The sequence below is a fragment of the Typopeltis vanoorti genome, chromosome 7, assembly GCF_054136105.1.
Source record: "Typopeltis vanoorti isolate ZY-2024b chromosome 7, IOZ_Tvanoo_1.0, whole genome shotgun sequence".
Taxonomy (NCBI): Eukaryota; Metazoa; Arthropoda; class Arachnida; order Uropygi; family Thelyphonidae; genus Typopeltis; species Typopeltis vanoorti.
In genome coordinates, this window is record NC_143555.1 from 4208890 (window position 1) to 4231088 (window position 22199).

A 22199-nucleotide genomic window follows, 5' to 3' on the forward strand; every position below is an offset into this window, starting at 1 on the left:
TGTGATTTAAAATTTATTTAATAATGTGATTCTAATTGACAAAGATACAAACAGATTTTGTATTTATGTCTCCTTGAAATCTCGTAACAGTAAATTCTAATTTTAAACTTTAAAGTTATTTCTTGTAGATAAACTTATACTTTGGAAATACATAACTGTCAAATTTAGGGAAAGAACAACATATACTAGAATATTAATTAAAAACTAATTAATACTTCCTATATTTCAGTAATGTTACATTACCGTCTTCAGGGTTCACAAAATAATGATATGTGTATGCAAGCACTGACATTAAGTAAATATGGCTGAAGAAAACAACTGAAGTCAGTCCTAAAGGTGCCTGCTAGTGGGCTAAATTGGGTTGTATTGGCTGTTGGGCTGATGTTCTTAGAATGCAAGCTTTCCCATACTTGGGACAGTCTCATGCATCCAAATTTGTTGAGGTTTGGGGAGTTTTTTAGAACTGAGGCTGATTCCAGGAATAATCTCTCATATTTATACTTGCTGCTGTGTAGTAAAGTGGCTTTCTTCCAGCGTATTTTGTGGCAGGTGTCCAAAGCATGGTCACCAAGTACTGAGTGGTTGTATTGGTGTAACCAGATATAGTCCTTATGTTCAGATATCCTGATATTCGCTGTCCTGCCTGTTTGGCTGTTGTAGGAGTTTGCAACTACAAGGAAACTGGTATACTCCAGGTAGGTCTGGGGGAAGTGGCTGGTCTTTGATGGAGCAGATAAGAGATGCCAATTTTTTATATGGTTTGAACAAATTGTCAAGTCATATTTTTTTAGAATTTTTGTTAGCTTTTCAGAAGTACCCTGGATATAAGGAATGATGATAGATTTAGAGTAATCTCAGTTATGAAGGGGAGGGAGGTTGTGGTTAATTGGTTTATCTATTTTTTTTTTGGATTTTTTGGTGGTTGTAGACATTGGCTACGAAGGTGTTAAGAATATGGTTAAATTCAGTAGTTAGGACATTGTTATCCGAAATGATTAATTTTGTCCTGTATGTAGGGTTTCTATAATCCCATATTGTTGGAATGGGGGTGTGATTGTATCTGCCTGTATTGCTAATGAATGTATATCTCTGTTTACAGAAAACCTTCAAGGTTTTATTAAACAGAGAAAGCCAGGGATCCAAGAGGCTGGTGTGTAATCAGAGTGTCTTGGAAAGGGAGATTGTTATTGTTTTCCTTTTTCAACGTAAACTGGATCGTAGGGTGTTGATTGTTTAAGTGTGCTATGAAATTGTGGAGCGTATCCAAGACATGCGGCCAAATAGCGAACACATCATCTATGTAGCATAGCCAAACAGTAGGTTTATTTGGAGCAGAGTGTAAGGCTTTTTTCTTCAAAGGTTTCCATAAAGAAGTTGGCCAGGAGTGGAGAACCCATGGCTGTCTCCTCTTATCTGTTTGTAGAATTTTCTTTGCCAAACAAAATAGCCTGAGTTCATGGTGAACTGAAATAGGGCTGAGATATCGGGAAAAAATTTGGCTTGGATGAAGTGTAAGGTATCTTTGAGAGGGACATTAGTGAATAAGGAAGAGATGTCAAAACTGACCATTATGTCAGTGTGTTGGAGTGAGAGGTTTTCTATACTGGCTTTAAAGTGGGCTGAATTTTTTTGTGTGTGTGAAGGTGTATTGCCAGTATATTGTGTGAGCATTTTGACTGAAGGTTTGGTTAATTTGTATGTGGGGGAATCAATGCCATCCACAATGGGACATAATGGCACATTCTGCTTATAGATTTCTTGGTAGTCCATATATTCTAAAGTTAAAAGCTTTTAGTTTGTTAGTCACTTCCACAGGCCAAGAAGTTACCTCTTGAGGAGCCCATGGAGTGTTTTGATTTGGGAGCTGGTGGAATCATATTCTATAGGGAGGTAGGTAGACCAATCTAACAGTAAACACATAAGCTTACCACATTAGCACACTTTCGCTAAGCCACAACTTCGCTGTAGCACTGAAAAAAATCACTTCTGAAGAAATAACGATACAGGTAGAACATGGTATATGCAACCTTCCCAACCATATTACCAACAATATCAGACTGGATGTAGCCGGTGTTCTTACCCAAGCTAAACCACCAAAAAGTAACATATCTGCAACATATCTAAAGAAGAATTTAAAACTCTGCAGGAAATAAAAAACAACAGTAAAATAATAATTAATAAAGCAGATAAGGGAAATGCCACTGTAGTTCTAAACAAAACTGACTACACAGGTAAGCTTACGTCTTTACTGTTAGATCGGTCTACCTACTTACCTCCTTATAGAATATGATCCCACCAGCTCCCACTCTCTCCACCCTTGGCCAACTTCTTTATGGAGACCTTTGAAGCCTTAAACTGTGCTCCAAATAAACCTACTGTTTGGCTACACTACATAGATGATATGTTCGCTATTTGGCTGCATGGCTTGGATACACTCCACAACTTCTTAACACACTTAAACAATCAACACCCTATGATCCAGTTTACCTTGGAAAAGGAAAACAATAACAATCTCCCTTTCCTAGACACTCTGATTATACACCAGCCTGATGGATCCCTGGCTTTCTCTGTTTACAGAAAACCTATATATACAGGCAGATACATTCACTAGCAATCACCCCCCCCCAACAATATGAGATTATAAAAACCCTATATAACAGGACAGAATTAATCAGTTCAGATAACAATGCCCTAACTACTGATCTTAACCATATTCTTAACATCTTCATAGCTAATGGCTACAACCCCCAAAAAATAGATAAACCATTTATCCTCCCCCCCTTTCATAACAGAGATTACTCTAAATCTATCACCATTCCTTATATCCAAGATACTTCTGAAAAAAGCTTACAAAAATCCTAACAAAAATATGACCTGACAACTTGTTACAAACCACATAAAAAAATTGGCATCTCTTATCTGCTCCGCCAAAGACTAGCCACTTCCCATACACCTACCTGGAGTATACCAGCTCCCTTGTAGTTACAAACTGTCCTACTAAACATGCCGGACAGCTAATATCAGTATATCTGAACATAAGGACTATATCTGGTTCAATCAAAACAGCCCCTCAGGACTTGCTGACCATGCTTTGGGCATCCGCCGAAAAATACGCTGGAACAAAGCCACTTTACTACGCAGCAGCAAGTATAATTATTATTATTGTTATTATTAAACAAGACCTCATGGAGTCAAAGACTCACTAGGAGGTCCTTTTATCTCACACACATCTCATCATACCGTATCTTAAACACATTCAAACTCCTTGCAGACACCACACTCTCAGGCAAGGCATTCCAATCACTCACAACGCTGCACGAAAAAAACCTGCCTCTCACTCCCCTTCTCACACCCTCTTTATACAGTTTCCAGGGATGAACTCTGGTTCTCCCCTGATCTCCCACTATTCTCTGTAGAACTTCTCCACCATTGATCCTATAACAACCTCTTACCAACTTGTAGGTCTCTATCATATCTCCCCCCCCTTCCTCCTGTCACACCAGACTCTGCAAATTACATCTTTTCAATCTTTCCTCATACTCGACATTCCAGAGGTCAGAAACTACCTTAGTCAGTCGCCTTTGGACCCTTTCCAACATCTCTTCATCCTTCTGAAAACCAGGTGACCAAATCTGGGCACAATAGTCCATGTGTGGCCTAATCAAAGCCTTATACAATGGAACAAGAATCTCCCTACTTCTACACGTCAGTGTCCTCCGCATCATTCCCAGAAGTCTTTGTGTTGTCTTCACAATATTGGCGATGTGTCCCCTAAATTTTAGATCCTTATCCACTATCACCCCCAGATCTCTTATTTCCTCTACTTCCAACAATATATTCTCACCAAGCATAAATTCTGTATCCCATCTTTGTTTTCCAAATTTTAAAACCTTACATTTTGCAACATTGAACTCATATCCCCATTTGCTTGCCCAATCACTCAATTTATTCAAGTCTTCTTGCAAGGCCACAATATCTTCACTACTCTTTATGGTTCATCCCAACTTTGCATCATCTGCAAACAACTGAATATCTCCATCCAAATCTTCGCAATATCATTAATATCGTCATCGTCCGGTAGCATCCTCTAGCAAGAGGGTTGCAGCAGATGAGCAGCTCTTCTTCATTTCTCTCTGTCTGTCGCTTCCATCATTCTTAAACCAGTCCATTCCACGATGTCATTAAACCACTCTCTAGTTGGTCTTCCACGTCTTCTCTTCCCCTCAACTTTCCCTTGTAATATAGTTCTTGTCAGGTGTCCCGAAGAACCTCTCAGAAGATGCCCTGCAAATCCAGTCTTTCTTTGCATAATATTCTTTAACAGTGTTCTTTCCATCCCAACTCGTCTTAAAACTTCTTGATTTGATATTCTTTCTGTATAGCTAATCTTTTCCATCTTTCTATAACACCACATTTCCAATGCATTAATTTTTTTCATATCTCTCTTCATTAATATAATTAATATACAAGTGAAATAGTAATGGCCCTAAAACAGACCCCTGAGGCACTCCATTAGTGACTTTCCTATTCCTGGATATTGCACCCCCATACACAACTTGTTGATACCTATCAGATAGCCAGTCTCAAATCCAATGCACTAATCTAATATCCAACCCCATCTGCTCTAGTTTGACTGTCAACTTATCATGAGGTACTCTATCAAAAGCTTTTGCGAAATCCAAGTATATTACTGTGTATCCTTCTCCTCTGTCCAAGGAAGCAGTCACTTTATTGTAATAAGTAAGTAGATTACTAAAACATGACCTCCCTTTAGCAAATCCATGCTGTCCATCAAAGATTATACCATTGTTGTCAACCCAACTCTGGACCCAACTCTGGATCTTCTCACAAGCTTCTCCAACAACTTAACCACAACACCTGACACACAGATAGGCCTATAGTTTGATGCTTGAGTTCGATCACCTCCTTTATGAAGTGGAACAATCTTGCCCTCCTTCCACTCTTTAGGAACTTGACCAAGTGCAAGACTCTTATTAAAAAAATATGTTAAGGCAGGTGTCAACTCTCTGGCACATTCCTTCAGAATACGCGGTGATATATTATCAACTCCCACAGCCTTATTTACATCTAGTTTACTCAACTCCCCAAACACCTCTTGCTCACTTACAATCAGTCTCTCCTCCCCATCATCAACCACTCACAATCTCTCCATGAAGTCACATTCACAAGATTGAAAGATCTTTATGAACTGCTCATTAAGTATCTCCACCACACATTCTGCAACAGCTGTCTTTATACCATTTCCTCCAATCAATGTCATCCTTCCATAATCATTCTTTCTTTTGCTGGCTACATATCGAAAGAACTCCCTAGGATTCTTTTTGGCTTCATTAGCTAACTGCTGTTCATGCCTCTCTTTAGCTACTCTCACCAACCAAGTCACCCTCCTTGCCTAGTCTTTGTAGACCTTGTGAAATTGGTTACTTCCACTTCTCTTATGCTGCCTCCACAATGCCCTTTTTCTCTGTATTGCATGCTTAATCTCTTTATTCATCCATCTCATATCTACCTTATTTAACCTTCTCACCCATGGTATACATTTAGACATTGCATCTACTAAATAGTTGAAAATCTCCCAAGCTGCTTTGATCTCTTTTCCAGCTAACTCCTCATTCCATGCTACACCTGCAAGCTGTCTCCTGAGCTCTTCATAATCACCTCCCCCCTTGTAGTTCCGCATATACCCTTTTTTCACAGGGGTCCTTGCACTGCTGGCAACCACCCAGGTAATCACCTCATGGTCACTTTCACCAATTGGTGGATGATTTGGCACCTCATTGATAATTACATCCTCCGATGAGATGACCAAATCCAAGACCCTTAATCCTCGTGTGCCCTCTGTTACATAATGTCTGAGGTAGTTATCCCTCAAAAACTCAAGAAACTCATTTTCTTTACTTCCAGTTGCTATCTCTTCATTCCAGTCTATATTGCCATAATTAAAATATGAGAGATTATTTCTGGAATCAGCTTCAGTTCTAAAACACTCCCCAAACCTCAACAAATTTGGAAGCATGAGACTGTCCCAAATATGGAAAAGCTTGCATTCTAAGAACATCAGCAGAACAGCCAATACGACCCAATTTAGCCCACTAACAGGCACCTTTAGGACTCTAGGACTGACTTTAATCGTTTTCTTCAGCCATATTTACTTAGTGTTAGTGCTTGTGTGCAGTTATCATTATTTTGTGATTCCTGAAGATGGTATTACTATTATTACTATTATTACGGGCAACTCCAGGGAGTCATTGGACTCATCGAGGGAGGCCCCAAATCATATTCATCACAACTATTTGACATTCATACAGTATCTATCATACCTCGCCTTAAACTCATTCACTGTCACAGCATCCACCACAGACTCAGGGAGTGCATTCCACTCTTTCACTACTCTAAAAGTAAAGAACCCAGCTCTAACACCTTTACTAACCACACTTTTGCCCAGTTTCCATGGATGTCCCCTAGTCCTCCCACAACCAGCCCTGTTCTCAAAAATATCTTCTGAATTAATTTTATAGAAACCCTTCAGTAATTTGAATGTCTCAATCATATCTCCCCTCCTCCGCCTATCAACCAATTTTTGCAACCCACAAATCCTCAACCTGTTCTCATACGGTTCATTCCACAGACCTGCTATCATCTTGGTCACTCGCCTCTGGTTCCTCTCCACCTCCTCCCCATCAAGAAGAAACCTAGGTGACCAAATCTGAGCACAGTAGTCTAGATGGGGTCTTATCAAGGCTCGATACAGAGGAACAATAACCTGCTTGTCTCTGCTTGTCATCGTATTCTTCAGCAACCAAGTGATTTGATGAGCTGTTTTGGTCACTTTTGCAATGTGTCCCCTAAATTTCAATTCCTTATCTACCAACACTCCTAAATCTCGTGTCTCATCAATTTCCTGGAGCACGGTTCCACCAATGCAGTAAACTGCCGCCAATCTTTTCACCCCAAAATGCATAACCTTACATTTTGCCACATTAAACTGACATCCATTCTCCTTAGCCCAGACCTCCAATCTATCCAAATCATCCTGCAAAATTTTGACGTCATCTGCATTCACTATTGCCCTACCCAACTTCGCATCATCCGCAAACAAATGAACTGTTCCTCTCAGATCATTTCCTATATCATTTATGAACAAATTAAACAGCAGTGGTCCAAGAACAGATCCTTGTGGCACACCACTAGTCACAGGCCGTCTTGTGGACTCTACTCCCGAGTAAACCACTCTCTGATATCTCTCCGTCAACCACCCTCCTATCCATCTCACCAACTCTATGTCCATTCCCATATGCTGCAATTTACTGATTAGAATGTAACATTACCAAAATATAGGAAGTATTAATTAAAGTTTTTGATTAATATTCTAGTATATGTTGTTCTTTCCCTAAAGTCTGACAGTTAAAGTTATTTCATTTTTAAAAATTATGGGGATATCATTTTATAGTAAAACTTCAGTTTCAAGTGATGATGCCTTCTTTAGCTAAGTGCTGAAAATTTTCCTCTACATCAATCCTGATTAAATGCTTATGTCATATCCCCTCTTTTCAACAAACTTCTGCAACCCACAAACATTCAGTCTGTCAGTGTAGGGAGCATTCCATAGACTACTCGCCATCTTGGTCACTCACTTCTGAATCCTCTCTACAACTTCCTCATTCCCACCCCCTTCATGAAACAAAGGTGAATAGATCTGAGTACAATAATCCAGATGTGATCATATGAAGATCTTATAAAGAGGAATGATAACTTCCTTATCTGCTTATTAGTGTTTTTCATTAACTAAGTAATCCTGTTAGATACCTTGGCAACTTTTGCAGTATGTCCTCTGAACTTCACATTTCTGTCCACCATCATCTTTATCTTCACCAATTTTGTGGAGTATATTTCCATCATTGTTGTGCAAAGCTTGCCTTCCCAAAATGTATGACTTTACACTTTTCCACCAAAATAAAAAAAAAAAATGGAACTTGTTATCTTTTGCCCACACTGTCAACCTATATAAATCACTTGCAAGCTCTCAATGTCTTTGTTAACTATTATGCTACTGAAATTTCCATTATCAGCCAAACAACTGAATGTTTCATTTCAAATCATTTCCTTTATGTTATGCATGAATTAAACAGCAATAGTCCAAGCACAGTGCCTTGCAGCATACTGTTAGTCACCTACTTACTTTCTTTCTGGATTCTGTTCCTGCATATACTGCTCTTTGGTATATGTTCATCTGTCATCCTCATATTCATATCCATCCTTATTTGTACCAATTCATATAACAGGGTTCCATGTGATTTGTCATGTGCCTTTGTGAAATCAAGGAACTGTGTAGTCATTTCTATTCATTTTATCCAACTCAACTGTCACTCTTATTAAAAGTGAGTAAATTACAAAGGTATAACCTACCCTTCACAAGGCCATGTTGCTCCCCCCCCCCCATAGAGTATTATATTCTTATCCACCCATTCTTGATTTTTGCCTTTATCTACTTCTCCTATATCTTTTTATCCACTCTCCCAATATATTGACAGTTCTATTATTTGCTACTTCTTTATTGGAGGTAGCAAATAATCTCTGCAATGGAACTATTTTGCTGCTATTTCACTCTATTGGCTCTTTACCAGTGATAAGACTTAAGTTAAACAGCAGCTTAATTAGAGCAATTCCCTTGGCATTGCCTCTTACTATCCCATGGCATATTTGCAACATTAAAATTCTGTAATATCCTTAGTGGTTCCAATTGATTAACCTCTATTTCCTCATCAGTTCTTATCATGGCTGTCACTAAATTTCTTCACCTGAATGATAGATTCATGTAGATTGGTCACTCAGTAACTTACCATATTTTTCTGTGTATAAGACGATGCTTTTTTCTAAAATTTTTAGACCAAAAATTTGGTCTAAAATTGGGGGTCATCTTATTATTATTATTATTATGTGACACCTCCAGGGAGTCCAAAGACTCATCGAGGAAGAATGTGCCAACACCATCGACCGATTACACTTGGAGTAACCGGTTGAGAGACCTCGCGGTTGCTGTGGTGAAACTACCAGTACCTTGTCTCCGCGAACAGGTTTCCGCCAATCACTAGCCTTTATTAACTCTTTCAATTGATGTCATTAATGGCTGATTCTGAATAAACCAATCAGAACTCTGAAAGTATTCATACGTCTGCAACTCGTTGGCGGGGTAAGTTAATGCATTAACAATATTTTGAGCACTAGCCCATAAAAATATCCAAATATAAAAAAACGATTATCATATTCTTCAAAATTCAAGTTAAAAGATTCAGAGAGACAGAGTGTATGATTAGACAGTGGAGATGTTTAAAATATTGATTTCTTAATTTTGGGTACATGGAAAATTACGGTACCTCTTTCACCCTCCTGCTAATTTTACTTGCCACATAACAAAATAACTCTTGGGATTTCCTTTGGCCCACTTGGTTAATTTTCATCTCATAATCTGATGTACATTCCTTACCATGCTCGGCACTCTTGTTGCTGTTACCAGTTCTGCTTGTGAATTTGCTGTTCGCCTTTATATTTTTTCAGCTTCTGCTGAAATTATGCATTTTCTGATCCTGTGATCTGATATTGCTTCTTTCAGATACCCCTTTACCATTCCCAATTCACTACTAACATCCTTTCTCTGCAGATTCTTATACTATGGCACTGCTTCAAGCTGCCTCTTAAACTTGTCATAATAACTTTTCTGTAGTTCCATACATACTTCACTGAAAATTCATGTTTGGCAACCTAACCTCCGAAGTCAAAACTGCATGCTCACTCTCTTCCCATTCGCAGGCAATATGGAGCTACTTTGGTTATGGATAAAACTAATTCAACATTATCTCTTAGTAAATGACTGAATTCCATTTCTTTCCTGCCACATGATCTTTCCTCAGTAGTTGAAGCACCCCCATAATAATTACTCTACCTACATCTGTTGCGCTAATTTGTCGATGCATGTCTTCCACATCATCTGTTGCACACTATCCCCTTGGCCTATAGTAGCAAACCAATTATATATTTTGTCTTGCTTGCTTCCATCTCACACCAGATTGACTCAAATGAACTGTCATCCACACCCCTGTTTTCTTGGTCTACTCTTTTCAGCTGTGGTTATCTGCTATCATCAGCAGTACCCCTCCATTGTACTAATTTCTCTATCCTTCCTGAAAATATGATACCTCTCACATTCTAGCTCTGTAACTACGTCATCTGCTGTCAGTAAAGTCTCATTAGTGGTTGTAACTTTTAATGAGGTTACACCAACCATTGTCCAAAACTCCTTTCTCTTATTCCTGATATCTCTGGCTTCATTAATTTGTTTTTTTTTTTTACTGTTGTTATTTGTAACTCATTCCAGTATGGAAGAACTACAGATACTGTTATGCATTCAAACTGACAATTTTTATTTGTTCTTTTAAACGCTTCCTTTAACACAGGGGTTCTCAAACTTTTTCTATGATGGAACACTTCACAAATCCTGAAGTTTTCACGGAACACCTTTTTTATTTTGTAATGTATTAATTAATAATTAATTGGTAATTTAGCTAATTTTTATTGTTACTTATTAATTATTAATTAATTAAACATCAATTAAAGTTTAATTTAATTGACTTAATTAAAGCATCAATAAACCATCATTAAATTAATTTGTGCTGATTTTCATTGACATATCCTATTCTGATCACCAAATATATTTATAATATTATTATAAGTACTTACGAGTGAATGCAGACTTTTTCTACTGTGTGCTGGTAGTTTTCCCCTCCTTTTGTACATCCTGGAGATTTTTGTAGACTTGAGGTGGATGACTCACTATCTGTTCCGTCACAAACACCTTCAATAAGAGATTTCTTAATACCAAAATTAAACAAAGTAACTTGTCTCTTATTCATATTAGAATTTAAATCTGTATTCCTATTACTTTTAAAAAAATCTCTACACTCCGGTTTCAGAACAAGCACTTACACACTGCAATACGAACTTGCGAGGAAAGTATTCAGTATTACTAGATCTGAGAACCAAATACAGATCTGAGAACGTTGATCTTCAATTTCAGTGGAAATAGTTTCTTTATACTTCCTTGATGATTAGTCACTGACATTTGCAACACAGATGTTATTTCATTTAGTTTTGAGAACACGCCACCCATTGTTGTAATCGGCTTGCAGGCAATTTTTTATTATCAATTATAAACGGTGGCATTCTCTTTCCTGATTGTTGAAAGATTTCGATGTATGTAAATTAACGATAATTCATGAATATTTCCATGTTTAAAAATATGCTGCTTGGTCACTGACATTTGCTACAGAGATGTCATTTCCTTCATTTTTTAGAACAGAGGATATGCTACGATTGTTATAATCTGCTTGCAGGCAATTTTTATGACCCATCATAAACAGCATTATTCCCTTTCCCAAATGTTGAAATGTTTCGATGTGTGAAAATTAATGATACACAGATGTTATTATGAGTTCTGGGTCTGAACTTTCCGGCATATTCACGAGTATTATTCTCTTCAGAATATTTCTACTATAAAGTATTTATTCATGAAAAATGCTTAGAAAACTAAAATGACAAATTCCAGAACTTCTTGCAGAACACCTATTCACCTTCTGCAGAACATAGTTTGAGAAACTCTGCTTTAACACATTGAAAACTGTATACTGTTAACTTTGTTATTATAACTCTTGTGGAGGTCAATAACATCATGTAAGCTTAAGTTTAAGGGAGATGGTAAATCGCATATTATTCTACAGCCAGGTATGAAACTCGGATCAAAATCCATCGTAATCCTAAAGTTTCATGCCGAAAAACTATCGGCGAGCCCAAGTGTAAGTAATCACTTGGGTAGTACAACACCAGGGCAACTCGGAGCAAAGGTGGAGCAAGCTCCTTCACTGTCCTTAATATTCTCTCATAATGTAAAACGCAGCTCCTAGGAGATGTATTACTGTTTTACATTATGAGAAGAGGTCACTACCCAGACCGGTTTCAACCCTTTTTGAGGTCTCATCAGTGAGTAGGTAGGCCTGGAATATCAAGGTTTTAAGTGAACCGAACTTACATATACCTCTACTAACGAATTGCTAAACTGGTGTACTTATATATATTAAGGACAGTGACGGATCTTGCTCCACCTTTGCTCCGAGTTGCTTGGTGTTGTACTACCCAAGTGATTACTTACACTTGGGCTCGCCAATAGTTTTTCGGCATGAAACTCTAGGATTATGATGGATTTCGATCCGAGTTTTGTACCCGGCTGTAGAATAATATGGAATTAACCATCCCCTTAAACTTAATTTATGTCGCCAGTAAAATAGCCTTTTGGCTTCTTATAGTAGTAATAACAATATATAAGTACACCAGTTTAGCAATTCATTAGTAGAGGTATATGTAAGTTCAGTTCACTTAAAACCATGATATTCCAGGTCTACCTACTCACTGATGAGACCTCAAAAAGGGTTGAAACCGGTCTGGGTAGTGACCTCTTCTCATAATGTAAAACAGTAATACATCTCCTAGGAACTGCGTTTTACATTATGAGAGAATATTAAGGACAGTGACAGAGCTGGCTCCACCTTTGCTCCGAGTTGCCCTGATGTTGTACTACGCAAGTGATTACTTACACTTGGACTCGCCGATAGTTTTTTGGCATGAAACTCTAGTATTACATGGATTTCGATCTGAGTTTCGTACTCGGTTGTAGAATAATATGGGATTTACCATCTCCCCCTAAACTTAAATTATGTCGCCAGTAAAATAGCCTTTTGGCTTCTTATATCATGTAAGCTTGTTTCTGGTAGTTTGAAGTAAATTTTTTTTATTTATTTATTTTTTTTAACATTATATACATATTGGTTAATTTGTGAACATTTTATTATTCATATTTTCATATGATTATGAGTAATACATTTTAATTAATACAGGAGATTGACTATTCTTATTTTTAATTCTTTCAGGATAATAATGAAATCACAAACATGGAAACAAAGCCTTTCAACAGCTAGTCTTTAAATTTTTTCATAAGTAATGGAAAAAAGTTTGATGTTGAATTTTTTCAACAGTGAAATTTTTTTGATAATGTACTATAATCACGTATATGAAAATATTTAGCACAGCAAGTTTCTAATTTTGTAATTTTGTAAGAAAATGAAAGGTAGGGAGAGAAGAAGAAATCAAACAGAAAAAAATTATAGTTGTATCACATCTCTGGAAATATAGATGTCTAGTTCATACTTGATGATTTCTTATGTACAAAAAAATGATAAACTGACTGCCAATCACCAGTCGCTTGCACGCACGCTTTGTGTGTGTGTGTGTGTGTGTGTGTACACACCATTGTGTTATTAACATCACTCTTAAAACTAAGCTTGCAATCTTGAATATACTTATCAATTTTCACATAATAGTTTATATTTCTAATTCCTTTGTGAAACTTCGAATATATTTCTTAATTTTTCTTTCTTCTGCATATAAATTTATTAATATTAGTTGAATTTTTATTGCTATTTCTCATATGATTTATATATATATATATATATATATATATCTTCATGACTTTCTAAATAGTGGTAATAAATATTCTTTGTGACTATATAGCAACACAACTTATATCTAATAAATATGTATATTTATGTAGTCCCCCCCCCCACTATCACCCAAGTTCAACTGATAAATGAAAAATAGAAATACTCTGTCAAGTCATTCTTAAAGATTATTATCTTTTCTTGATATGTGGATGATGAACTTTGAAATGTGCTATTCTGCTTTGAAATATCACTACTCTACTCTAAACTTTTATGAAATATTCTTAATTATACTGCCTCACCTTCACAACATTCAGCCTAACTTTTATTATAATGTCAATTCAGAAATTTTATATAAAAATTCTCTACATTGTTTTTGATGTTTCATCACAGAACTTTGCAGCTTTTTTTAAGCAAGACTGCAAAGTAACTAACTAGTAATCTCCTAGGGTAACTTCTTCTTTCTTCATATTAGTAAAATAACCATATCTTGAAAAGAAACCAGGAAGATTGAAGAAAGGAAAGAAGGGCTCTGCTCTACCAGCCAGTCTTTTTCAAAATCTGATATATTTATCATCACAATGTTCAATATCACAGAAAGAAACCAAAATCAGATTAACAGAAAATGGCAGTGCCTTATATCTCAACCTAATATCCAGCATCTCAAACCAGACTGAAAGTTACAGTCCATTTGAAATAATAACAGAAGTGACATTTTAATCCTTACATTCATTTATTATTACATTGAGATGCAATATTATATTAATGTAGCAATGAAAACTTGGGTTGCATTAATTTTTAGGAATAAACATGTGATAAAGAAGCTAATATCTTGCTTATACCCAGTAATAGCTAATATTGTTTCATTTTGCTTGCTTCACTTTCTTAGCTATTACTGTGTCAATGTTCCATAATAAAGATGTCCTTATGTGTTAATGGGCTTCATAACATATGCTTCATTTATTCATTTTCTTGAAAAAAATAAAAATAACTGTTGCGAATCGATACAAAATTAATAATGGAAAAAACTCACGTACAATGATTATTTAATAGTATATTTTCGCCTGTGTGTCACAGGCATCTTCAGTACATTAAGCTCAAATTAAACAATAACTGACAATTCCAAAAAGCGCCACCTAAGTAGCTGGTGTAAGATAACTAAAAAGGTCAATAACTTTCCTTAAAAAAAAAATAATAATAAATAAATTAATTAATTAATTAAATTAAATAAAAAAAAAATTTTAAAAAATAAATAATAAATAATAAAAATAAAATAAAATAAAAAAATCAATACAATAAAAAGTTAGGAAAGATGAGCTGATTTGTAAAGTACTATCTCCCATAAAGGGGATAGACATAAGCCGTCGGATCTGTTTAAGTTAGGGGAATGAAGTAGAGTTTCACATGTTTCTTTATAAAGGTGTTCCATGAGAAACTGAATTTTGTGAAGAACTTTTGTCTTTCTCCAATGAACTCTGTGTCTGGTGAAGATGGCATGTTCTGCAAGTCCAGACTTTTCAGGTTTAAAGTATTCAATATAAGATTGGTGTTCTTCTAGCCGAATAGAGGCAGATCTTCCGTTTGTCCGAAATAAGATAATCCACAAGAGCACGGAATCTGGTAGACACCTGGATGATTAAGATGTGGAAGCTTGTCCTTAGGAGAAGTGAGAAAGGTAGAGATTTTTCTAAATGGTGGAAAGGCAACAAAAATATTCAGTGGTTTTAAAACTTTTGCTATACGTTCACTGATGCCTTGTACATAAGGGATAGTAATGCGCGTTATTTCTTCTGTGTTTGAAGAGGAAGACATATTAAAACTACTCAAAGTTCTTTTAATGAAGCAATTCTTATAACCATTAGATAGAAAGGAAGAAGTTATATATTGTAGTTCTTTCTGTAAAAGATCGTCTGAAGAACAGTGGGCCCGATGAACCAGTGTTTTAATAGTTCCTGCCTTTTGACTGGGATGGTGATGAGATTCCGCATGGATATAATGGCCTGTATGAGTCTTCTTTCTATAAACTGAGAAATGTAGGTTACCATCTGGTTGGCGAAGAATTAGAAGATCTAAAAAGGCTAACTGTTTATTTGATTCTACTTCTAGGGTAAACTTGATCCTAGGATGAAATGCGTTTAACTTAGTGAGAAATTGTTGAAGTTCATCAGAAGAGCCATTCCATACAGCAAAAATGTCATCGACATATCTGTACCAATGAGTAGGTCTGGGAGAAATGTTGTCAAAGATACGTTGTTCAAAATGTTCCATAAAGAAATTGGAGATAGCAGGAGAAAGAGGATTACCCATTGCTGTTCCTTCAATTTGTTGATACAACTTATTTTTAAAGGAAAAATAACCAGAATTTATTACAAAATCAAATACATTTACAATGTCTGAAGGAAATTCCTGTTTTAGTAATTCAATACTTTCCGAAAGAGGCACATTTGTAAATAAAGAAACAACATCTAAATTGATCATGATATCAGAAACGTCCAAATGAAGATCTGAAATTTTATTTTTGAAATCCAAAGTATTTTTTATATAAGTATCAGTTCTTCTAGTTGAAGAGGAGAGTAAATTTGATAAAAATTTTGCGATTTTGTAAGTGGGGCATCCTATACAATCTACGACTGGTCTTAACGGAATGCCTGGTTTATGAACTTTTGGAAGACCATACAATCTAGGTGGACGACCGAAGAAGGTTTTCTTCTCCCATTTCTCCCAGACCTACTCATTGGTACAGATATGTCGATGACATTTTTGCTGTATGGAATGGCTCTTCTGATGAACTTCAACAATTTCTCACTAAGTTAAACGCATTTCATCCTAGGATCAAGTTTACCCTAGAAGTAGAATCAAATAAACAGTTAGCCTTTTTAGATCTTCTAATTCTTCGCCAACCAGATGGTAACCTACATTTCTCAGTTTATAGAAAGAAGACTCATACAGGCCATTATATCCATGCGGAATCTCATCACCATCCCAGTCAAAAGGCAGGAACTATTAAAACACTGGTTCATCGGGCCCACTCCTTCTGTTCTTCAGACGATCTTTTACAGAAAGAACTACAATATATAACTTCTTCCTTTCTATCTAATGGTTATAAGAATTGCTTCATTAAAAGAACTTTGAGTAGTTTTAATATGTCTTCCTCTTCAAACATAGAAGAAATAACGCGCATTACTATCCCTTATGTACAAGGCATCAGTGAACGTATAGCAAAAGTTTTAAAACCACTGAATATTTTTGTTGCTTTTCCACCGTTTAGAAAAATCTCCACCTTTCTCACTTCTAAGGACAAGCTTCCACATCTTAATCATCCAGGTGTCTACCAGATTCCGTGCTCTTGTGGATTATCTTATTTCGGACAAACGGAAGATCTGCCTCTATTCGGCTAGAAGAACACCAATCTTATATTGAATACTTTAAACCTGAAAAGTCTGGACTTGCAGAACATGCCATCTTCACAAAATTCAGTTTCTCATGGAACGCCTTTATAAAGAAACATGTGAAACTCTACTTCATTCTCCTAACTTAAACAGATCCGACGGCTTATGTCTATCCCCTTTATGGGAGATAGTACTTTACAAATCAGCTCATCTTTCCTAACTTTTTATTGTATTGATTTTTTTATTTTATTTTATTTTTATTATTTATTATTTATTTTTTTTAATTTTTTTTTTTATTTAATTTAATTTATTTATTTATTTTTTTTTTTTTTTAAGGAAAGTTATTGACCTTTTTAGTTATCTTACACCAGCTACTTAGGTGGCGCTTTTTGGAATTGTCAGTTATTGTTTAATTTGAGCTTAATGTACTGAAGATGCCTGTGACACACAGGCGAAAATTATACTATTAAATAATCTTTGTACGCGAGTTTTTTCCGTTATTAATTTTGTATCGATATCTCTACTCACAGTATACCTCTTTTAAAACTAACTGTTGAGAATAACTAGAAAAGTTTTTTCATTATGTACAAATTTCTGAAGAAATTCGATCAACTCAGATGATTATTTCATTAGATCATTCCATCACACTGATCTCAGTGGCAAAATGCCAACTGTAAAGGTTATCTAACTGAAATTTGCCATCATTAGTTTTAGTTAATCGGTAAAATTATAGAGTTATATAAAGGGATACTACATTTTAGAAAAATATTTTATTAAACATTATAAAAGCTGCTTTTTATTTTATGAAACATTACTGGCATAAGAAGAATGAATGATGTTTTGTACATCTCTTACTTTTAGTTGATCATTGTTTTTGTGCTAAGTTATAATATTATTTGTGAAAGTGTTCTGTTCTTAAGGTCATATATTTATAATGTAGTAATAATAACTCTTTTCATTTCAATCTTTTCGCAAAAATGTACCATTTGATTTTGCTCAAAGAACAGCAATTATTCTTCATTTAATGAGAAAGCATGTAACTTTTTGAATATAACTGACTGGCTATAAATATATTTTTTATTGTTCAGAAACAGCTTTCTGTGAGAAGAACTGCTTCTGTGGTAGACAATTTTGACAGTTCCAGTATACTTTTAAACAGTGATGTTTATCAGAACATGAAAAATATTTTATCCCATTTTTTTATGATTATTCCACTCATAAAAGGTCAGAAACCTATAGGACATCAGTGCCAGTGATGGGAAGGAAAAGACAAACCAGGATCTCTTTTCTAGAAACTAGACACTGCCTTTTTTTTGTGTGTGTGTGTGCGCCACTTCAGACGGTCATTAAGAAAGATGCAGTGGTCTGCCAAGCAGAGAAAAGAAAACTGTTTACCAACTTAAATGGACATATTAAAATTTTCACTCTCCAGATATTTACCGTATTTTCCGTGTATAAGATGCCTCCATGTATAATACAAACCCTACTTTTTCGAACCCAAAATTAAGAAATCAATATTTTAAACATAAAACAGAACACATTTGATATTTTTTTAAATATTTGAAGTATATTTAGTAATATTTTTTAGATACATACTAAGAAATTATGCATCACTCTCAGTTCTGGACACATCATTTTCTTCATTGTTTTTTATTTTCGGACATTTTTATGGGCTAGTGCTCAAAATATTCTTAATGCATTAACTTACCCCGCCAACAAGTTGCAGATGTGTGAATGTTTTCAGGGTTCTGATTAGTTTATTGAATCAGCCGTTAATGGTCAATCAACAGAGTTAACAAAGGCTAGTGATTGGCAGAAGCCTGTTTGCAGAGATAAGGTACCAGCAGTTTCGCCATGGCAACTGCAGGTCTCTCAACTGGTTATGCCCCGTGTATAAGATGACCTCCAATTTTTGGTCTAAAAATTTTAGAAAAAAAGTATCGTCTTATACACAGAAAAATATGGTAAATTCATTTTAGTATTTTAAATTATTTTAGAACATGCTTTACTAATATGACAAGTTTTTAAAATGTACATGAAATGTATTAATAAAAACTCAATAGTATATAGTGATTAATGATTACAGTGGCATGTAGAATATTATTGGTTATATGATCGCTGCTGGGCTAAGTTTTGCAGTTGATCATCAAAGTTATGATGATCGTTATTATCGTGTTTTTTTACTAAATTCACTATGCTGATCAGACAATTTTGGCAAACTATTAAGTTTATTCTGTTACTACTCCATAATTCTTTTGAAATAATATTTTATTTTTAAAGTGTAAAGGACTGAACTGATCACATAATTTCTAAATTCTGTATGCACTGGGATTCAACCATCCTTCTTAATGGTGGCAGTAAAGCACTGAACCTTAACCACCATAAGTGTCAGCAGCTTCCAAGTATAATTACTCTGACTACAGCCACAATTATGATGGTTTCGTTTAGTAGTTATTTTGTGTCTACAATACAGTGTGTAAAAAAAATAATAATAATAATAAAAGAAATAAGCAATAATACAAGTCAAAATATATAAAATTTTCTTTTATAGTTTATATATATATATATATATATATAATGGAGGAGTTTCCATAACTAAATAAAAACTGTTGAGCTGAAATGATAATTAATTAAATTAATTACTATGATATAATATTTTTAATGCAGCTGAGTATAACAGTTTCCCAAACTCTTGGGATAGTAAGCAGTTGTTACAATTATGGTTTGGTCTATGAAGTAGAATAGAGTAGCGCTTTAGTACTTTCTTTGAATAGCCTTTCTTTCTTTCAAAGGCTATTCTGTATGTAGATCTGCCTTGACAGTGTCATTGCTTTGAAGATTCACCATAAGTTCATTCATATTTAGATGGAAGGATAGAGTAGGGATGTGCAATGGGAGGAGAGACACTTGGACATGACATCCATACAGAGTATTCCCAGGCTCCATCCATATCCTAGCCTCAACAGTGACTTGCACCTCTACTTAGACTCCCTCTCCAGACACAGCCTCGTAGAGTATGTGGCAGCTGGATTATATGCTAGTTGCCAGGAATATCCTTCTAATTCATTACTGATAGGTTCAGGCCTATGAACTAACTGGAAGCTGGCCTATTGCTCCACCATTTTAACTAATGTTTCCTCAGAATGGATCAGATTATGGGTATCTAAGTATATTTAACATGACCTTGAAGGTATCAGTTACACTGCATGGAGAAGGGGAAAACAGAAACCAGAATCCCTACTCCGGAGACCAAACTTCGGGCCTCCAATAGGCCAGTTGGTGTTATTTCACTGAGCTATGTAGATCTACTACTACCTAGTGGGTCTAGTTGGCATTTCCTCAAACTCTGCAGGTATCACTTTATAATGACTTTTCTTCTGTCAGAGCCCTTTGAGGGAAAAAGGCCACACCATGAGAAGGTTGGGTTGAGAAGGCCACACCATGAGAAGGCTCAATATACAGCCTAACCCTTGTGCTGTATAATGAAGAGATGGATAAACAAGTGCTGCTATCTCTTGGTACCTAACAGGATATGTTATTGTCTGAAATAATGCATGTTCTGGGATCAATTTTCTTAAGTTTATGGGAATGAGAAAAAAAACCCTTGCCCATGCCAGAGATTGGCTAACTCAGGAACTGGTTAGGTTCCTGAGTTAGCCTAACCAGGGCCTGTGTAGCTCATCACTTCTGCTGAGCTACACAGGCCTCCCCTTTTAGAGTATTCTAGTCTAAATGATTTCCGAGCAGTAGCTCCTCTCATAAGAACAGGTGTTGCTCATTCTGAATGTTATTCACCAGGTAATTTGGATTTGGATTTCCAGCTTGGTGGTTGCTGCTAATTATTATCCTTTTACTATGAGAAAACAGAATCCAGACAAACTCTCCTTGATGACTTATTTTAAATTTTCTTCTGTAATTTAAATTAAAAATAACAAAAACTTTAGGCTATTTGTTTTCAAATCAAGATTAACCAAAATTGTGACAACTTATAAATTATATAAATGGCTCGTATTTTTGTACAGTAGCAAACATTCAGCATCACTTCCATCATCCTTTCAAAATTTAGCAGTTGGATGATATTTTTCATACAAAGACTAAACAAGATGAGATTCTTCTCATTAAAACAAATGAAATTCTTCTAATTAACAAATACAAGATGTAATATTCAGGCAGTAATGATCAGGTAAAGGATGAAGCAGCTGTAATATTCAACATAATAATCTTCTTGAATGGCAGTCAATAGCAACTAGAGTGATGTGGGCAACATTAGAAAAAAAATTGGACAATCAGACTTATTTGTGTCACACAGAAAAGTTCTACTATGGAAGAAGTGGAAGAATTTTTCAAATCATTAGAGAAGGCAGCTGACATAAATAAAGCAAAGAAAGATTGGTCTTTGTTGGAAATCAGAGTAGGAAATGAATACTAGACATAGATATTATTATTATTATGTGACACCTCCAGGGAGTCCAAAGACTCATCGAGGGAGAATGTACCAGCAGCATCGAACGATTGAACCTGTCCAACTACTAACCTCGCTCAAACATTGCTTTAGAAAATTTAGAGAAAAGTGCAGAACTAATAATAATGGTAAATACCTGCTGGATTTCTGTTGAGGACATGAACTAGTCATTACTGACACCATGTTTCAGTATAAAGTTCAGTAAATTTTCAGTAAAAATTCACATTGAGAGAAGACACAAAAGATAAGAAAAATCTCATTGACTATGTTACTGTTGATAGTGATGTCTTCACACTGGTTCAGAACACAAGTATATAGAGGATTTGAAATAGGAAGTGATGCCCATTTAGTTTTGATCAAGATAAAATTGAATGCCATGTCAAAAAAAAGTGCATAAGAAAGTTTTAAAAAGAATCAAAGTTGAGCAGCTTTCAGAGGGAACTTTATACTCAAATATTCTTAGAGAAAATCAAAACGGTTGAAAACACAAACCAAATTCAGAGATTCTATGGCAGATCCTGATGAAAAAGCATTGATTGATCCAGAGCAGCATGTCATGAAGTTTACCTGCAAGGTTAGAAAAATCAGAACTTCATGGTGAACTCAGGAAATTAAAGAGGCATTCGAGGAAAAGAGTGTACAGAAAGGTCCTTGCAAGTAAGTCAACATATGCTCTGAGAGGGAAGACATTGCTAAGAATGGAATATAAATATTCTTTGTTCTAGAAATGGAGAAAAGAGTACTGTAAAAGGAATCTCAGATGATAATGGTGACATGAAAACTGAA

The 22199-nt window shown here is 35.5% G+C and overlaps 1 protein-coding gene across 4 annotated transcripts in view; it reads left to right on the forward strand.

Moving 5' to 3' along the window:
• Nucleotides 1-14498, forward strand: part of LOC150104456 (erlin-1-like) — a 354949-nt gene extending 340451 nt beyond the window's left edge. For all 4 annotated transcript variants that reach the window (XM_090395630.1, XM_090395631.1, XM_090395634.1 and 1 more), the window contains exon 13: nt 12996-14498. In XM_090395630.1, coding sequence (XP_090251756.1) covers nt 12996-13043 — 48 coding nt within the window. In that variant the 3' untranslated portion in view covers nt 13044-14498. The remainder of the gene's footprint in view (nt 1-12995) is intronic.
• The last annotated feature ends 7701 nt before the right edge of the window (nt 14499-22199 follow it).